This window comes from Eretmochelys imbricata, chromosome 1, assembly GCF_965152235.1.
Source record: "Eretmochelys imbricata isolate rEreImb1 chromosome 1, rEreImb1.hap1, whole genome shotgun sequence".
NCBI classification, from domain to species: domain Eukaryota; kingdom Metazoa; phylum Chordata; order Testudines; family Cheloniidae; genus Eretmochelys; species Eretmochelys imbricata.
The window spans coordinates 34,395,067-34,413,422 of NC_135572.1; the positions used below are offsets into that span (position 1 = coordinate 34,395,067).

At 44.9% G+C, this 18,356-nt stretch overlaps 1 protein-coding gene across 1 annotated transcript in view; it reads right to left on the minus strand.

Annotated features, from left to right (window-relative positions):
- TMEM123 (transmembrane protein 123) overlaps positions 1-4,391 on the minus strand; it is a 35,353-nt gene extending 30,962 nt beyond the window's left edge. The window contains exon 1 of the mRNA XM_077808623.1: positions 4,121-4,391. Within this exon, the coding sequence (XP_077664749.1) occupies positions 4,121-4,199 (79 nt within the window). The 5' untranslated portion in view covers positions 4,200-4,391. The remainder of the gene's footprint in view (positions 1-4,120) is intronic.
- Between the last annotated feature and the right edge of the window lie 13,965 nt (positions 4,392-18,356).

Consider the following 18,356-nt stretch of genomic DNA (forward strand, 5'->3'; position numbering starts at 1 on the left):
TTTCAGCTTGGAAAAAAGACGACTAAGGGGGAATATGAAAGAAGTCTATAAAATCTTGACTGGTGTGGAGAAAGTGAGTAATGAAGTGTTATTCACTCCTTCACGTAACACAAGAACCAGAGGACACCCAAGGAAATTAATAGGCAACAGGTTTAAAACAAACTAAAGGAAGTATTTCTTCACACAACACACAGTCAACCTGTGGAACTTGTTGCCAGGGAATGTTGTGAAGGCCAAAATTATAACAGTGTTCAAAAAAGAAATAGACAAGTTCATGGAGGATAGGTCCATCAATGGCTTTTAGTCAAGATGGTCAGGGGTGCAACCCCATGCTCTGGGTGTCCCTAGCCTCTGTTTTCCAGAAGCTGGGAGTGGATAACAGGGGATGGATCACGAGGTAATTGCACTGCTGTGTTCATTCCCTCTGAAGCACCTGGCACTAGCCACTTTCAGAAGACAAGATACTGGGCTAGATGGACCATTGGTCTGACTCAGTATGGCCACTCTTAGGTATAAAAACATTGGGGAAAGGGACACCTCTTTCTCACTCCCATCTAGAGATAAAGAAAGGGAGGTGGCTGTGACCACTCTGGGGCCCTAAGCTCCCAAGTTGAGAATCCATGATCACAGGAGCAATCACAGGGCTTGGTACCAGCAACTCACAAGCAAGTGCACATGTGCATATGTCAAGCATAGCATTGTACAGTAGGGGTATGTGGCTGGTTTTGCCAATGTTGAACGTTTATAATGTGTCAATGTTCAGTTATCTATCTTTGGATGTAGGGCGGATGAGGACTCAAACACAGAGCAGAATTTTGTCTGATATAACTTAACTCTGCATTTCCACTTTTTTATTTTTAAATGCAACCATAACTCTGAATCTCTGGGATTTTACACATTCATAAATTGATTTTTTTTTATTTTTAAACCATAATTTTCTAATAAAGTTTTCCCCTTAAATATTTGATGCATATTCATAACTTAGTAGCAGATTAAAAAAACACGATCAACTTGAAATCACAATTCTGTCTGAAAACCTATTTCTCTCTATTTTCTCATGGCCCATTTACTTTGTGTATTTGACAGCATTTTGAGTACTGTCAGTTTCACACTTTCCAGTGTACTGTCAACTAGTGAATCATTTTCATCCTTCCTGAAATAGACAAACATCAACAGGAAAGCAGAAAAACCCGCACAACATTTTTGAACAGAATTTAGATTTTTAAAAAGTCAGAACATAATATTTAAGGGGTACTCTATTAGCAACTGACTATGTTTTAAAATTACCTAATATAAAAAAAGGTCTTTACATTGACAGTGTTCCTTTATGTTACTCGTCTTGGAATAGAACTTGTAATTTCATCACTATATCATAGTAACGGCCTGATCCAAAGCCCACTGAAGTCATCTGAATCTTTCCAATGTCTTTGGATCAGACGCTAATAGCTTATTTTTCTACACAGTCAGTTAAGCACAGCTCATAAATATCACACTTCTCAAAAGAGAAAATGCTACTTTACAGTTCATGGAAAATACAGATAATAAAAACAGAACTATCTTCTTTCAACATTTAACCAATATTTGCCAGTCAGCTTGCTTACCAGGGTTTTATATTGGTTTACAAAGACAAATCATGCTGTTCCTTAGGTAAAACAGAACCTCCTGCAGTGTTTCATTGTATGACAGGGTCATAATGCATTAAAAAAAGACAATAGACAGGATACGGCATATGTTCCTTCAGAAGAGCATTTTTTTATCCAAGGGAGAGTTGTTTTCTACTGAAATGGAGACTTGAAAGCCTGTCATATTCCTCCACCTGCTTTTTTAATTCTATTTTTCATTGCAGTTTCACCAAAGTAAACTCAGTGTAAAAACTTTTACTAACTGTTTCAGAGTGGTAGCCATGTTAGTCTGTATCAGCAAAACAAAACAAAAAAAAACCACACCGAGGAGTACTTGTGGCACCTTAGAGACTAACAAATTTATTTGAGCATAAGTTTTATACCCAAATAAATTTGTTAGTTAGTCTCTAAGGTGCCACAAGTACTCCTCGTTTTTTTTTTTTGGTTTGTTTTTTTAACTGACTGTGTATCTGTAAGACGAGAAACAATTCAGGATTGCTAGACCAAGTGATATTTCACTTTAGTTTCTGATGTCAGGTTGCTTTTTTGCGGATTATTTTGGTTACTTATTTAAACAAAATTGTTGTGTTTGTGTGGGACTCCTTGAAAGTAATTTTCTGGGATTCTATCTGTCTAGCTTTTTACAGCCATCCTTATGGTAAGTGTTTTCAGAGGGTTATTATCAGTGTGGACTGAATCTGGTGCTTTCACAACTTGAGTTAAAGAACTCATCTGATGTGAGACGGCAGCAATCTGTATACTTGCAGGGATCAGCCACTTGAAGGAAACATTATTATAAGCACCAGACCAGTCCAAGACAAAAAAGGGCCCTTCCTTACATAGAAGAGTAATCCCACAACCGCAGAAAGAGCAGCAGATACCAGTCTTGCCATAAATGTAGCACCGCCTTAGGGCATTTGCTGATCTTCAGCTGGGATCGGGAAAACTATTTCCTCCCTCCCCAAATTTATGACACTATACTACACAACCAGCCAGGAATATTATGGCTCCCTCCTCTCCTTTCTCTGACATCTAGTGTAGGCCCCTAGGATAGTTCACTAGAAGGACCTTGATCTAGGCACCTTGTTCCATTGTTCCAGTTGCTTCTGTCAGCTATGGTTTTGATTGTACTGATCTCCTATATGAGTATCTTCTCTCCCTATTTTGTGTCCACATAAATTAGTATTTTTCTTTGTTGAAGGGAAAAGGGGATAGTGGAATTCAAAGCTGAACAAGAAAACAAAATCTAGGGGAGTTGTTTCCTTTTCTGCTTTCTTGCAATATACAAGAAGGTTTATGGGCATTTTTTTTAAGGAAAGAAAGGGAAGGGGTTCCATTTGTTTTTTCACTTTAGCAGTATCAAAAATGTCAAATCTTGTCTCCCGTTTTGTTGGAGGTCTCCTTTAGAGGAATCAAATTTATTTGAGCATAAGCTTTCGTGAGCTACAGCTCACTTCATCGGATGCATTCCGATGAAGTGAGCTGTAGTTCACGAAAGCTTATGCTCAAATAAATTGGTTAGTCTCTAAGGTGCCACTAGTACTCCTTTTCTTTTTGTACTTTAGCTAATCCATCTGAAGTGGGCATTGCCTGAGGGTAAAGGCAAACCTGGTCCATTCCCTCCCTCCCTAAGGGAGTAAAACTTCTATTTGGACATAGCTTAGCATGTCATCACTTACAGAGTGGATAAGATGTGCACAACTGAGCCAATAAATATGATACCATCACTCAGTAAATGCAGATCATAAATCTTTCTGCACACTGTAAAACTGTAATACTGATTGCAAAGTGTGATTTTGACATAAAGTAGCCATCTACGCCTTAGATTAGATCATCCTAGAATGGTGAAAAGCATCTTTTGCAAGTGTCTTTGAAAGGCACAACGCACTTCTGCTATACCTGTATTTGATCCCTTATCTTAAAAAGCCCCAGTGTGCAAAACAAAGATGATGACTGCTCTAGTTAGAGACTAACACCCCATTAGTATCCGTGTGGTATGAAAACATGCTTTTATAAGCCTGCATGACCAGAGGCTCCCGGGACTCTAATGAAAGCTGGATTTACATCTCTCCAGGCTATCCCAGGCTTCGGAATTACAAGACCGTTTTAACTGGGACCTCAGTACAGCGATACCCGAACAGCAGCGAGGCAGCTGTGCCAGGACGAAGGGCTAGGTTTCTGAGCAACCGGTCCTTGGCATCTCTCGGACACAGTTTAGGAAGGCAGCAAGCCGGTCCCTGCTTCCAGAAAAGGTTGAGGAACACTGAGCTAGGTGAGCTAAGGCCACTTCCCATGTCCGGGCAGCCCCTACAAGGAGCACTCGCCAGACCGCTAGGTCTCCCCGGTGATTTGCTCTGCCAGGGGCCCTTCACCCACGTGGGAGGGGAGCAGCCGTCAGGGGCCCAGCAGGGGGCGGTTCGGGTCCCACTCGGGGCACGGCGCCGGCACGCAGGGCAAAGCCCCTTCTGGGCGCACCGTTACCCACGGCTCTGACTTACCGAGCGCGGCGACACAGGAGGCGGCGAGCAGCAGCGCCGCAGCGTGCAAAAGGCTGGCAGCCCCCGCGGAGCGTCTCATGGTCCTGGGAGGGAAAGGGGGGAGGGGGTCTGCCCCGTGCCTAGCCCTAGACAGCCCCCAGGGCAGGAGGCGAGGGCCGAGCGCTGCTGCTGCCTGACGCTGACCGGCTGCGCCCGCCCCAACTCCGCGCCTCTCTGCGAGCAGCCGGGCGGAGAGCGGGGCCCCGCGGCAGGCAGCTCACGTGGTGGAGCTGGCGGGAGCGGAGGGGCGCGGCGCGGCGCGGCCCGGCGGGGCGGGGCGGGACAGGCTGAAGCGGCGGCTGCCTTGGCGGCAGGGGGCGGAGGAAGCGGTTCCCGCCCCGCTGCGGGGAGCCGGGCCCAGGCCTGTGGACTAGGGACCGAGCCTGGGAGAGAGGCCGCCGGTGGCCTTCCCACGTGCGGCGCGTCCCCTTGGGGCTGGGGGCTGCGTTCCCGCCCTGCTCCCCCCTGATGTGCCCCAGCCGCGTTAGGGACGTGGCCACAGGCAGGTGGGCACGGGGGCGGGGGTGCAGAATTCATTCCCTCGGGGCAGGATTCAGGGTGAATGCAGCCCCTCTCCTTGGAAACTTCCTCTCCGCTCTGCCTGGCGGGAGCCAGCCTTCCCTCCCTCCACCACCGTCCCGCCCGACCAGCCCCGGTGGAGGCTTGTCAATCCCCTCCACACCTCAGAAAGAAAAGGAGGACTTGGGGCACCTTAGAGACTGACAGATTTATTAGAGCATAAGCTTTCGTGAGCTACAGCTTATGCTCAAATAAATTGGTTAGTCTCTAAGGTGCCACAAGTACTCCTTTTCTTTTTGCGAATACAGACTAACACGGCTGCTACTCTGAAACCACCACACCTCAGTCCTTGATTTCCACCCCCATGAAGTCAGCCAACCCTGGAAGGCAGCTGGCCAGCGAGGATCAGCTGAGTGCTGCCTGCTACTCGGCCTTTGCGGGTATGTCTACACAGCGTTCTGGAGCCAGCCTTCCAGTCAGGGTGCCAGGTCTCTCAAAATAGCTGTGTTATAGCTAGTACTTTTGGTGTGGGCTGGTTTCCTGCTCTGAAGTCTCTGTCCGCTGGGTTTCAGAGCCCCATCTCCAGCCCAAGCCACAACTTCAAAGCGCTGGCTGTGTACAGCTCTTTGTAGAGCACTAGCCTGATTCCTGCTAGCCGAAGTCTGTTGACGAGGCTGAGAGGGTAGCTGCAAACTGCTGTGTAGCCCAGTAGGTCTAAAACTTTTTTTTAACTGGTGACCCCTTTCACATTGCAAGCCTCTGAGGGCGACCCCCCCGCCCCATTAAGTTAAACACCATTATAAATGCTGGAGGCAAGCAGGGGTTGGGGTGGAGGTTGATAACTCCCCTCCCCCCCCCAGGGGTCCCAACCTGGTGAGAACCCCTGGTGTAGACATACCCTGTCTGCCTGCTCCATTCAGGTTCTCTCTCAATATGGGAACTTGATCCCACAGGTCCTTCTGTCCAGTCTGAAGGCAATATTTCTTGTGGGATAGCACTGACAAGGCCTTTTAATGCACTGCAAGGGCTCAGCATATAATTGCATCTACCATGTTAGCAGTATTTCCAAACCCAAGCATTACAAAAATCACAGGTCAGGCCTCAAAAAAATCATTAGTTTGGCTTAAAAATCATGAGATTTTAAAGAAATAATTTAATCTTGGACTCTTTAATTTTTAAATTTTGAGCCTTTCAGGTGACCTCAGGTCATATTTTCAAGCTTTTCTCTGCAATCATGAGGGCTAGAAACTTACTTTTTAAAGGCAAAAACTGAGTCACACATAATCATGAATCCAAGAGCTAGGGCTTTGAGCAACAACAAAAACTGAAAAAGTTGGCCACACTGGTTGGTAATCACATGGAACCTTGTCCTGAGAAATTCTCAGCATCTACAACTGAAGACAGTGGAAGTTGATGACACTCAGCCTTTTGCTCATTGCTTAGCATCTCGCATGCTGGCCTTGGGAGTTTATGGATATAGAATGTAGATTGAGAGCAACAGATCAGCAAGTGTGTGAGTACATTTCAAAATGCTAGCTACTCCCTGCCTCAGTGTGCACCACAAACATCAGGAATGTTAGGAAATAAAACTATTTTAAGTTGTATTTCCCAATGATTATATTCCTACAATTTGACTCTCCAGGCATGTATTACTACACATTTTTATGGCTTGCGTCTAGGATGGGTCCCTTCCTTTGAGTAAGCTTTATGTGTGTTACATCATTTCTTTAAAAGAACAAACAAACTCTCTGGGTACTTTGTATGCATGCATGTATGTGTGTGTCTGATCCACCTGGGTGGAGCTCTCTTGATTCCTTCTATCTGTGTAGAGTACCACTGAAACAAATATAGACACACAGATCTACGTGTGTGGATCATTTTTCAGGATTAGGGCCCAGATCCATAAAGGTATTTAGGCTTCTAACATCCACTGAATTTTCATTCTGGGCCTAAGGCCCTAAGTCTTGGTGTCTGCCATCTCGGCCTGAGTTGGGTTTCCTCCATTGCAAGTATACTAAGAAAGACATGGCATTTTCCCCCCTACTTCTACCATTTTCTCCTGTTTTTTGTTTTGTTGCTGAAACTTTGAATTCTCTCTTTTCTTTTTTAAATATTGTTTTGAGTTTGAGAATGCCGCCTGCCATTCTCTTTTGTTCTACTCTTCCTTCACCTGGCCTGACTGCCATTGCATTGAGTCAGCTCTTCCTAGTCTTGCCTGTTTACATGAGATGTTGCATTAAATGATGCAATACAGGAGGCAGTTTGTGTTGGCCTACATGAGATAGTGTTATATGAATGAATTTTTTAAAATGTGTCACAGATTAAGAAAATAGTTAAAGGAGCCAGTGCCATGTTAGAGAAGATTTATCTGCAAATTGTGTTTTCCCATGAGTGCTGATTGATTTTAGGAAAGCCAGTGTTTATGAAAGATATGGGGAAATATATTAGAGTATTTTTCTTTTCTCTACTACTACTACTAACAGCAGCAAAGAGATTATTTATCTTGGAAAGTTCTAGGCCAGTAGTCACCAATCAGTAGATCGCGATTGACTGTTTGATCGCAGAGCCTCTGCCAGTCAATAGCAGTCTCTGGCTGCTAAAAGTCCAGTGTGGCAGCAGGGCTAAGGCAGGCTCCCTGCCTGCCCTGGCCCCACTCTGCTCCCGAATTGGCCGGCACATCCCTCCGTGGGGAGGAGGGGGTCTCCGTGTGCTGCTCCCGCCTGTAGGCACTGCCTCTGTAGCTCCCATTGACCTGTAGGGAGGAGCAGCGCCCAGAGCCACGTGCCCCCCTTTCCCCAGGGGCTGCAGGGACATGCCAGCAGCTTCTGGGAGTGGTGCGGGGCTGGGGCAGGCAGGCAACTTGCCTTAGCCCTGCTGTGCCGCTGCCCAAGGTAAGTGCCGCCCAGTGGGAGCCTGCACCCCTTCCATACCACAACCCCCTGCCCCAGCCCTCAGCCCCCTCCTGGAGCCTACACCCCAACCCCTCTCGCACACCCCAACCCTCTGTCCCATCCCAGAGACTCCTCATGCATCCAAACTCCCTCCCAGAGCTTGCACCCCTCATTACCTCCTACACCCCAACTCCCTGTCCCTGGCTCAGCCCAGAGTCATCTCCCCCACTCTGAATCCCTTGGTCTCAGCCCAGAGTCCACACCCCCTCCTGCACACCAGCCCCCTGCCTCAGGGAAGGGAAGGGGTAGATCCTGGGTTGCACTTAAATTCAAAAAGTGATCTTGTGCTTAAAAAGGTTGGAGGCCACTTTCTAGGCCTTGATCCTACAATGAGCTGCACATGGGGGCAAGGGTCCTCCTGCCCAAGCTTAATACAGGATTGGGGCCATGTTATGTTTGAGTATGCTCTATGTAGTAGTGTTATAGAAGACTGGAGAAAATATTGGGTGGCTAAGAGGTGTGTGAAGGGGATATTGTCATATCATAGTGATATACAGAGAGACTAGCTAGGTTGTACATAAAAGGAACCTATGTTGTAGCTGTAAACATTTGAAGAGAATGCTGGAACAACTAGCGCGTGCATTTGTGTGTGTATGCATGTACCCATGGAAATGAGGGTGTAACTGAAAGTGTTAAGAGTTGTCAAGGTTCCTTCCCCACTCTGAACTAGGGTACAGATGTGGGGACCTGCATGAAAGACCCCCTAAGCTTATTTTGACCAGCTTAGGTTAAAAACTTCCCCAAGGTACAGACTTTGCCTTGTCCTTGAACCCTATGCTGCCACCACCAAGCGTGTTAAACAAAGAACAGGGAAAGAGCCCACTTGGAGACGTCTTCCCCCCCCTCTCCAAATATCCCCCCAAGCCCTACACCCCCTTTCCTGGGGAAGGCTTGATAAAAATCCTCACCAATTTGTACAGGTGAACACAGACCCAAACCCTTGGATCTTAAGAACAAGGAAAAAGCAATCAGGTTCTTAAAAGAAGAATTTTAATTAAAGAAAAGGTAAAGGAATCACCTCTGTAAAATCAGGATGGTAAATACCTTACAGAGTAATCAGATTCAAAACATAGAGAATCCCTCTAGGCAAAACCTTAAGTTACAAAAAGACACAAAACCAGGAATATACATTCCATTCAGCACAGCTATTTTACCAGCCATTAAACAAAAGAAAATCTAACGCATTTCTAGCTAGATTACTTACTAATTTAACAGAAGTTCTGAAGAGCATTCCTGACCTGGTCCCAGCAAAAGCATCACACAGACAGACGGACCCTTTGTTCCCCCCCTCCAGCTTTGAAAGTAACTTGTCTCCTCATTGGTCATTTTGGTCAGGTGCCAGTGAGGTTATCCTAGCTTCTTAACCCTTTACAGGTGAAAGGGTTTTGCCTCTGGTCAGGAGGGATTTTATAGTTCTGAATACAGAAAGGCGGTTACCCTTCCCTTTATGTTTATGACAAGAGTGGATAAAGGCTGCTAAGGACAGAAGCAAACAAAACTGTATATAAGCAAATCTTATTGGAATCATTAAATAAGTAACCTTTTCTCAATAACAGTTTCAAGTGGGTCACTTAGGCCTCAGTAACGAAATGTAAGTTTGTTCTCCTCATCAATAGGGCAATATATTGTTGATCGAGAACAATAGTTAGGTGCAAATACCCTCTTTCTTCATCCTTCTTAAGAATATTTTGAATCAGGATTGCAGTTTTCATACTTTGCACACCCTGTTTAAATTGGCATTGGTTCTACAGACTATTGTAGTCTGTTGTTGTTGTTTCATGCCATTAAGCAATCAGAACAAAAGATGTGCAACGTGAAAGTATTGTGAAATTTCTCTGCGTACTTGAGAGCATTGTACATCACTCGCTATTATACTATATGACTGAATTGTAGTCATTCTTCTGTCTTCTGTAGAGCTAAATATACTGTATAACACGTTCTCAAACTTCATTACATTGTGACCCCCTTCTGACAATGAAAATTACTACACAACCCCAGGAGGGGGGACCAAAGCCTGAACTCTCCTGCCCCGAGCTGGGGGTGGGGGGAAAGCTGAAGCCCAAGGGCTTCAGCCTAAGGTGGAAGGCCTGTAACCTGAGTCTCGCCACTCAGGGCTGAAGCCCTCAGGCTTTGACTCCATCCCTGGGCGGTGGGTCTTGGGCTTTGGCCCTGGGGCCCAGCAAGTCTTACGCCAGCCCTGACAACCCCATTAAAATGGGGTCGCAACCCACAGTTTGAGAATGGCTGCTTTATAAGAATAGCAGAGAAAAAAAATCTTTAGAAGTCCTTCCATGACTAATTTTGCAAGAGTATTTCTTCAGAGTTTTTTCATGATACCTATAAAGTTAAAGATGATGTTAACATTTTTGTGGAGGAAAAATATAAAAGTTAAGGAAAGCATGCCTTATTTTAAAGAGTGGAATGTGTGTAGGACTTTTATGGACTAGAAAGCATGAAAAAGTGTCATTCCTTGCTAGCAAACTCATGAATTAGAGGAGAATAATTTCTATTTATGTAGGTCATTGTATAGTTCCATCAAAGTGACAGCTGACTGCATCACAAATAATGAATATTTTGTCACAGCACCACTGTGCTGTGTTATGTCAGTTTTGAAGATGGGGAGTTGAAGCACAGAGAGATTAAGTAATTTATCCAAGATCATACAGACAGTTTGTGGCAGAGCTGGGAGCTGAATTCAGATTCCTGAGTCCCATGCCAGTGCTTTAACCACAAAACCATCCTACCTTCTTTTCACTCACTTTTGTTCTCTGTGACCAAGCCTCACCAAGAGCCTCTAGTAAATTAAAATGTTAAAATAAAATTACATTTTTGTTATGGGGTAGTTTGGCTATATAACATGCACCAAGTCAAAATAGTTTACAGTTTTATATTTCCGGCATTCTGTTATTTCTCTGATCTGCTCTGGTTCTTGTACAGCTTTCATAATTGTACTGAGTACCTTCCAGAAATGCATCTCCCCTGTGTTTTTATTGATCAGCTGAGAAGACAGCAAAACAAAGCTCTTCTCTGTAATTTAGATAAAAATAGTACCTGAAACTACATTGGCTAGGCTAAAAATTAAAAACACTAATAATCTCTTAGTTTCTCAGTGTCACAAGGTGACTGGCCTTTTAAGAGGAGATGGACCCAGCCTCACCAGAGAGTAGTTAGCTGCCTCCCAGCTGAAGCTGTAGGGCCTGATGAAGAGCACCTGGCATATGTAAAACAAAAGCTCAGCTGAGGAGGACAGCTAGAATGGGGATGCATTACAAGGAGCAGGAGGTCTCTAACAGATGCCCCTGATGTAGGGGAGAGGACTAAGGTGGCCAACTTTCCAATCTGTGAAAACCGGACACTGAGCGAACCTCCCCTGCTCTACCTCTTCCCACCTAAGGCCCTGCCCTGCTTTGCCTCTTCCCTCGTGGCTCTGTCCCCCACTTTTCTTCCCGCCCCCATCGGTCGAAAACCAGACGCCTGGAAACCCTAGAGAAGACCCAGGCTGGGGAGGGATTCCAGAGAGAGTATAAAACGACAGAAACTGAACAGCCCCCAAGAGGGGTTGTCAAGGTTCCTTCCCCACTCTGAACTCTAAGGTACAGATGTGGGGACCTGCATGAAAGACCCCCTAAGCTTATTCTGACCAGTTTAGGTTAAAAACTTCCCCAAGGTACAAACTTTGCCTTGTCCTTGAACCCTATGCTGCCACCACCAAGCGTGTTAAACAAAGAACAGGGAAAGAGCCCACTTGGAGACATCTTTCCCCAAAATATCCCCCCAAACCCTACACCCCCTTTCCTGGGGAAGGCTTGATAAAAATCCTTACCAATTTGTACAGGTGAACACAGACCCAAACCCTTGGATCTTAAGAACAAGGAAAAAGCAATCAGGTTCTTGAAAGAAGAATCTTAATTAAAAAAAAGGTAAAAGAATCACCTCTGTAAAATCAGGATGGTAAATACCTTACAGGGTAATCAGATTCAAAACATAGAGAATCCCTCTAGGCAAAACCTTAAGTTACAAAAAGACACAAAAACAGGAATATACATTCCATCCAGCACAGCTTATTTTACCAGCCATTAAACAGAAGGAAATCTAACGAATTTCTAGCTAGATTACTTACTGACTAACAGAAGTTCTGAGACTGCATTCCTGATCCGTTCCCGGCAAAAGCATCATGGCAAAGACGAACCCTTTGTTTCCCCCCACTCCAGAGTTGAAAGTATCTTGTCTCCTCATTGGTCATTTTGGTCAGGTGCCAGCGAGGTTATCTTAGCTTCTTAACCCTTTACAGGTGAAAGGGTTTTGCCTCTTGCCAGGAGGGATTTTATAGCACTGTATACAGAAAAGTGGTTACTCTTCCCTTTATTTTTATGATAGGGCTGGATTGCTTAGCTCAAGAGGAGCAGAAGATTTTATTTTTGGTTTGTTTGGACTTTAATCCCCTGGAAGGGTTGACTCTTATGTGACTTAGTACAGGGCTAAAGTCACCTCAGTAGCTGAGTGTGCTGAAAGATGTGTGGGATGGTGAAGACAAAGGAGAGGAACGGAGGAAAGGTGTCTGCAGGAGCACGTTTCACCACAGGGGGGAAGGTTCAGAGACTGCACCCTGCTACCCTGGACTTAAATTCCAAAAAGCACTTCTAGTCAGGAAAGTGCTTGGGTCCCAGTGAAGTCCTGAGGAGGGGCGCCTTGAGTGTATGCTTGACTTCTGTAGAATCATGACTTAGGTGAGATCAGAATCTGGTCAAATTTTAACCCATTTCATTAATGTGTTGTGTGTGTGCGCTCACACCCACACACGGAAATTGCTCTCTAATTCCACTGACAATAATAGGATTGAGGTGCTTTTGTGATTTCTTCACTGCTTTGTGCAATGCTTTTACTTCTTCCACTTTCTCAGCAGTCTTAGCTTGTTTACATTTTTTCTTTAGTATTCTTCTTTCACAGACTTGACCAGCTTTCCTCTATTTGCTTACAATTTCCAGTTACTTCCTCCACTGCATTTTGTGTTGTGTCCTTGAATAGTTCCCATCCATTCTGTAGTGAGATTTCTTCACTGCAGAGTAATGGCCTGAAATACCCCCAAGTACTACTTTGTATGCCTCCCTCATAAGTTATCCTTTAATTTATCAAGATCAAATTTGGCTCCAGTTGCACCCATCATTTTCTCGGACTTTAACTTAATTGTAACCTTTCCCACTAGTAGTTTATGATCACTGCCACATCGGAGGTTAGTGCCAGTGGTGATTGTCTGTGCTTTTTACTGATAACAATGTGGTGTCAGGAGTAAGGCCCTCAGCTGCGCCATATTCTTGGCACCCTAACAAGCCAGCTAGGCAGCTTGATGGACCACCCTGCCTAATTGGCTGAAGAAGTTAGCAGGCTGGTTCTTAAACTCAGCAGCAGCAGTAGCTTGCTGGGTGCTCAGTGCCCATGGATTCTCTGCCTCCCTGTGCTCAGCTCTCACTAAGCCCTGCTTTTGCTCTGCTCCTCCACAGCTTCAGCCCAGATCCATCCTACACCCAGCCTTGCTCCTGCCTCAGAACCGGCCCACTCCTGTCTTCCATGCCCCTGATGATCTGGTTCTGACCCTCAGCTCTGATTCCTGACTCTGACTCTGTCTTGATTCTTGGCTCTGGCATTTGGATTCTGACTCTAGTTCTGATCTTTGGACCTGCTTCTTGGTTTTGGCCCTGTCTCAATCCCTGGTTCTGGCATTTGGACTCTCACCACTAGGCATGACTCCCCACTCTGACCACGATGCCTGACTGCCTACAACCTGGTCTCCTGACATGTGGTCAGTCTGGTTTGTGGTTTAACCGTCTTCTGCTGAGTTCCATGTAACCTTGTGCACGTCTTTGTGAGGAAACCAAGTATCACCAATAATCAGTGCATGTTATAGCACAGTGGTTCTCAAACTGTGGGTCAGGACCCCTTTTTAATGGGGTCACCAGGGCTGGCGTTAAACTTGTTGGGGCCCTGGGGCTGAAGCCCAAGTCTGAGACCTGCGCAGGGCTCAGGCTTGGGCTTCAGCCCTGGGCTCAGGTTACAGGCCCCTCCCATCCAGGCCTGAAGCCCTTGGGTTTCAACTTTGGCCCCTTTTGGCCCAGGGGAGCCAGGTCTTGGGTGGGCTGAAGCTTCGGCCCCCCTCCTGGGGTCGCATAGTAATTTTTGTTGTCAGAAGGGAGTCGTGGTGCAATGAAGTTTTTGAGAACCCCTGTTATAGCAAGTTCTTACCTTTCTCTATTATTGTTTGCTATCCTAATGCCATGTGGTCCAGCTCTGTTCATTTGCTTACCATATCTGCCACAAATCTTTGCATTCATATCTCCCGTTATTAGGATCATAGCTTGATCAGGAATCTCATCTACAATGCTATCTAGCTGTTGATAAATCTGTCCTTCTCTTCCTCTTCTCCTGCTTTTGTTTGTGTATGTAACAGCAGATCACAGTTTTGCATAGTTTATTGTAGGTGGTAGTAAACCTTGCTATGACAATCTGCTCAGACACCAGTTTCCAGCTGTTCGATGAAGTTGCTGTTCTCTTGCCCACTGCTGTAGCAACCTTATCTCTATGCTTCACTTGCCCACTTGAATGTCCAGAGTAAAGGACAGTGTAATTTCCAAGTGTCGACTTTCCTGTACCTAGGCAATGCATCTCCTGTGTGGCAGCAAGGGAAACTTGTGACAAGTATCAGGGGATAGCCATGTTAGTCTGTATCCACAAAAACAACAAGAAGTCCGGTGGCACCTTAAAGACTAACAGATTATTTCAGCATAGGCTTTCGTGGGTCTGAAGTGCATCTGAAGAAGTGGAGTTTTTACCCACAAAAGCTTATGCTCAAATAAATCTGTTAGTTTTTAAGGTGCCACCAGACTCCTTGTTGTTTTTAAGGGAAACTTGTAACTTCCTTAACTCCTCTGTTACTAGCTGAGCCTGGCCTGACGCAAATAGAGTTCTATCATTCCCGCTCGCAATATGTGTAATGTGTTTAGCCGTTATCTGAAATCTATGACCATTTCTATTTGCTAGTGGATCAGAATCCATATAAATCTGTTTGGTTCGCAGTACTGTTTCTATAACAAGTGAGTTTCAGATGTAATGTCTTGTTGGGCCAGTCTGCCCTGTCCAGGTCATGGGAATGCCATGTCATAGCCTACTGGCATGCTAGGAACAGGTATCAGCAGTTCCACCCTCTTCAGCTTGCCTTCCAAAAGCATTGCACAAAGCAGTGAATAAATCACAACGATTGGACAAGCAAAAGTTTTGGAAGGAAGGGGCTCAAAAACTAGAGGAGGCATGAAGAAAACAATATACAAAAAGGTTAAATTGCATGGAAACACAATCAGGCCAATGATGAATGCAGTAAAAAAGACTACCGGTGAACTGAGAACAAATGCCAAATAGATGCTGAGAGTATGGAAGGAGCATTTTGACAAAGTGCTGAACCCTGTCACTGATCCAGATGCAAGCATTTTAGACATCCTAGAAAACAGAGCAACTTGCAAGGCAGTGTGGATATCAGCACTGAACTGTAATCAGAAGAAGAAATAGGAAGAGCAGTGAAGCAATTAGAAAATGAGAGCTGCAGGAATATACAATATAACTGCTGAGCTGCTAAAAGCTGGTGGGACGAGTGCTATCAGAGCATTAGAAAAAATATTCAAGAAGGTATCAAGTGGAGTGCCCCAGGGGTCGGTCCTGGGGCCGGTTTTGTTCAATATCTTCATAAATGATCTGGAGGATGGTGTGGATTGCACTCTCAGCAAATTTGCGGATGATACTAAACTGGGAGGAGTGGTAGATACGCTGGAGGGGAGGGATAGGATACAGAAGGACCTAGACAAATTGGAGGATTGGGCCAAAAGAAATCTGATGAGGTTCAATAAGGATAAGTGCAGGGTCCTGCACTTAGGATGGAAGAATCCAATGCACCGCTACAGACTAGGGACCGAATGGCTAGGCAGCAGTTCTGCGGAAAAGGACCTAGGGGTGACAGTGGACGAGAAGCTGGATATGAGTCAGCAGTGTGCCCTTGTTGCCAAGAAGGCCAATGGCATTTTGGGATGTATAAGTAGGGGCATAGCGAGCAGATCGAGGGACGTGATCGTTCCCCTCTATTCGACATTGGTGAGGCCTCATCTGGAGTACTGTGTCCAGTTTTGGGCCCCACACTACAAGAAGGATGTGGATAAATTGGAGAGAGTCCAGCGAAGGGCAACAAAAATGATTAGGGGTCTAGAACACATGACTTATGAGGAGAGGCTGAGGGAGCTGGGATTGTTTAGCCTGCAGAAGAGAAGAATGAGGGGGGATTTGATAGCTGCTTTCAACTACCTGAAAGGGGGTTCCAAAGAGGATGGCTCTAGACTGTTCTCAATGGTAGCAGATGACAGAACGAGGAGTAATGGTCTCAAGTTGCAGTGGGGGAGGTTTAGATTGGATATTAGGAAAAACTTTTTCACTAAGGGGGTGGTGAAACACTGGAATGCGTTACCTAGGGAGGTGGTAGAATCTCCTTCCTTAGAGGTTTTTAAGGTCAGGCTTGACAAAGCCCTGGCTGGGATGATTTAACTGGGAATTGGTCCTGCTTCGAGCAGGGGGTTGGACTAGATGACCTTCAGGGGTCCCTTCCAACCCTGATATTCTATGATTCTATGATTCTAAGGTATGGGGGCAAGAAGAGATACTAGCTGAATGGTACAACTACTGCCTTTAGACAATCATGAAGAAAGGAGTTACTGATGATCCCCATTAATTATAGTGATGTCAGTACTGGGAAAAATCATGATGAAAGCAGTTATTAACAGATTAAGGCCAATTTTAGAGGAAATAGGCAAGGAACAGCGTGGGTTTAGACCAGGCCAAAGTTGCATTAATCAGATATTCATGCTCAGATAGTTGATGGTAGGGGAAAATGAAAATGGGTTTTAAAGATGTTTGCAGTTTTCATTGACTTCACAAGCATTTGATTCAGTTTGGAGGGAAGCATTATGGAAAGTAGCAAAGTCATATGGAGTTCCAGATAACATAACTGCAATTATAAAAGCTAAGTACTAAAAGTTATAAGAATTGGTGGAAAATTGAAGCAACTGGCTCAAGTCAAATGGTGTAAGATATTTTCTTCTCTACTTTGGAGAATTGGTGTAGTCAACTAGGACTTACAATTAATGCCAAGAAGATCAAGTGGTTGCATGTTGGAAAAGGAACAACAGATAGCGTTGAAATATATCAGTCCTGAAGTCATAGAACCTGTAAAATCTTGTATGTACCCAGGAAGCTTGATTAGTGCCAATGGAAGTTAAAAGGAGGTGTGTCTTAGCTATGAGTGTTGCACAGAAACAGATGAAATTATGGACTGATAAAAACATTGTTTGGTACCAAAGTGAAAATTTATCAAAGCAGTGTACTAACAACATTACTCTATGGTCTGGGAGCAGCTGCATTAAATGAAACAGACCTCAGAAGGCTGGAGGAAGTAGAGATCAGAGTTCTTTGAAAGATGATAGGTGTAAAGTAGAAGGAGCTTAAGAAAAATGATGTTAGGAGAGCGGGATGTGAAATCAGGGTACAGGTTTGGCTAGAACCAAAAAGATTGCAATGATGGGGACGCTGTCAGTGGTATAGTCCTGAATGAGCTGTACACTACTGGAACACCCCCACTGGAGTGACCTCACACAAATGTGTGGAGGATGCCATTTGGCTCTCCAAAATGGTATCTTCCAGGTGGCGTGACCTTGCACGTATGGTAAGTGTGAGATGACGCTGTGCGGAGGGTGCCATTTTGAAAGAAAAATAGCATCCTCTGTGCAGCAAAAGTGCCAGAATGATGTTCCGGCTCTGCTACACCTCGGGACACTGCAGAAGACAAACAGATGGTAGGATGCCAAAGAAAGTGCACACAACCAAGCTCAGTCCAAACTAGATCTGACCATCAGCTAGATGTCAGGACATCATATGCAGAGACATGACCAGGCTGGGCTTAATGAAGGAACAAGCCATGGACAGGAATTAATGACAATGCTGAACTGCTCCCTTTGTCTGTAAAGATGTTTAGGGATGAAAAGAAGGTTTTGTGACTTAGCAATTCGGATACCAAGAACTAAAACAGTATAAATGCTTACGTGCAGCTGTGTGCATTTTGCCTCTGGCCTTCAAGTGAACAAGTTATGATGAAAATCTGACCATAATCCCAGAAATTCCAGTTGTAAAGAGTCTTGGAATTTATCTTGTAAAAGTCCTTTAAGTCTTTGAACTTTTTGTTCCTTACTGGCTTTGTACATTGTCTATTCAATCTGTACATCATTATTTATTGCTACGTGGTACTTACTCCTGTGTGACTGTGGATAGGCTATATTGAAATCTTTGTGACCAAATATATCCTACTGAATAGTGTGGCTGGGGCCCATTCTTTTATGCTGCAGTTGTATGGAATATTCTGATTGTCACCTGAATACTGGTGAGAGGTGCCAGACCAACAGCCCTAGAGTCTTTTTATTCAGAGAACAGGTACAGCCTGGAAGTTGTAGCACAAACTTTCCTCTGCCAACCATGAAATGGAGGGGCCTCATCTAAGTAAAACAGTTGCTGCATCCCATCTCAGAACTGGCTGAATTTTAGTGGCCAGCAAATGACCCCTTATCTACATCACCAGGGTGTTGTGATACTTAAGCGTTCTATATATGATAGGGTTTTTATGTCAATCTCCATGCTCATTTTGTCCTCAG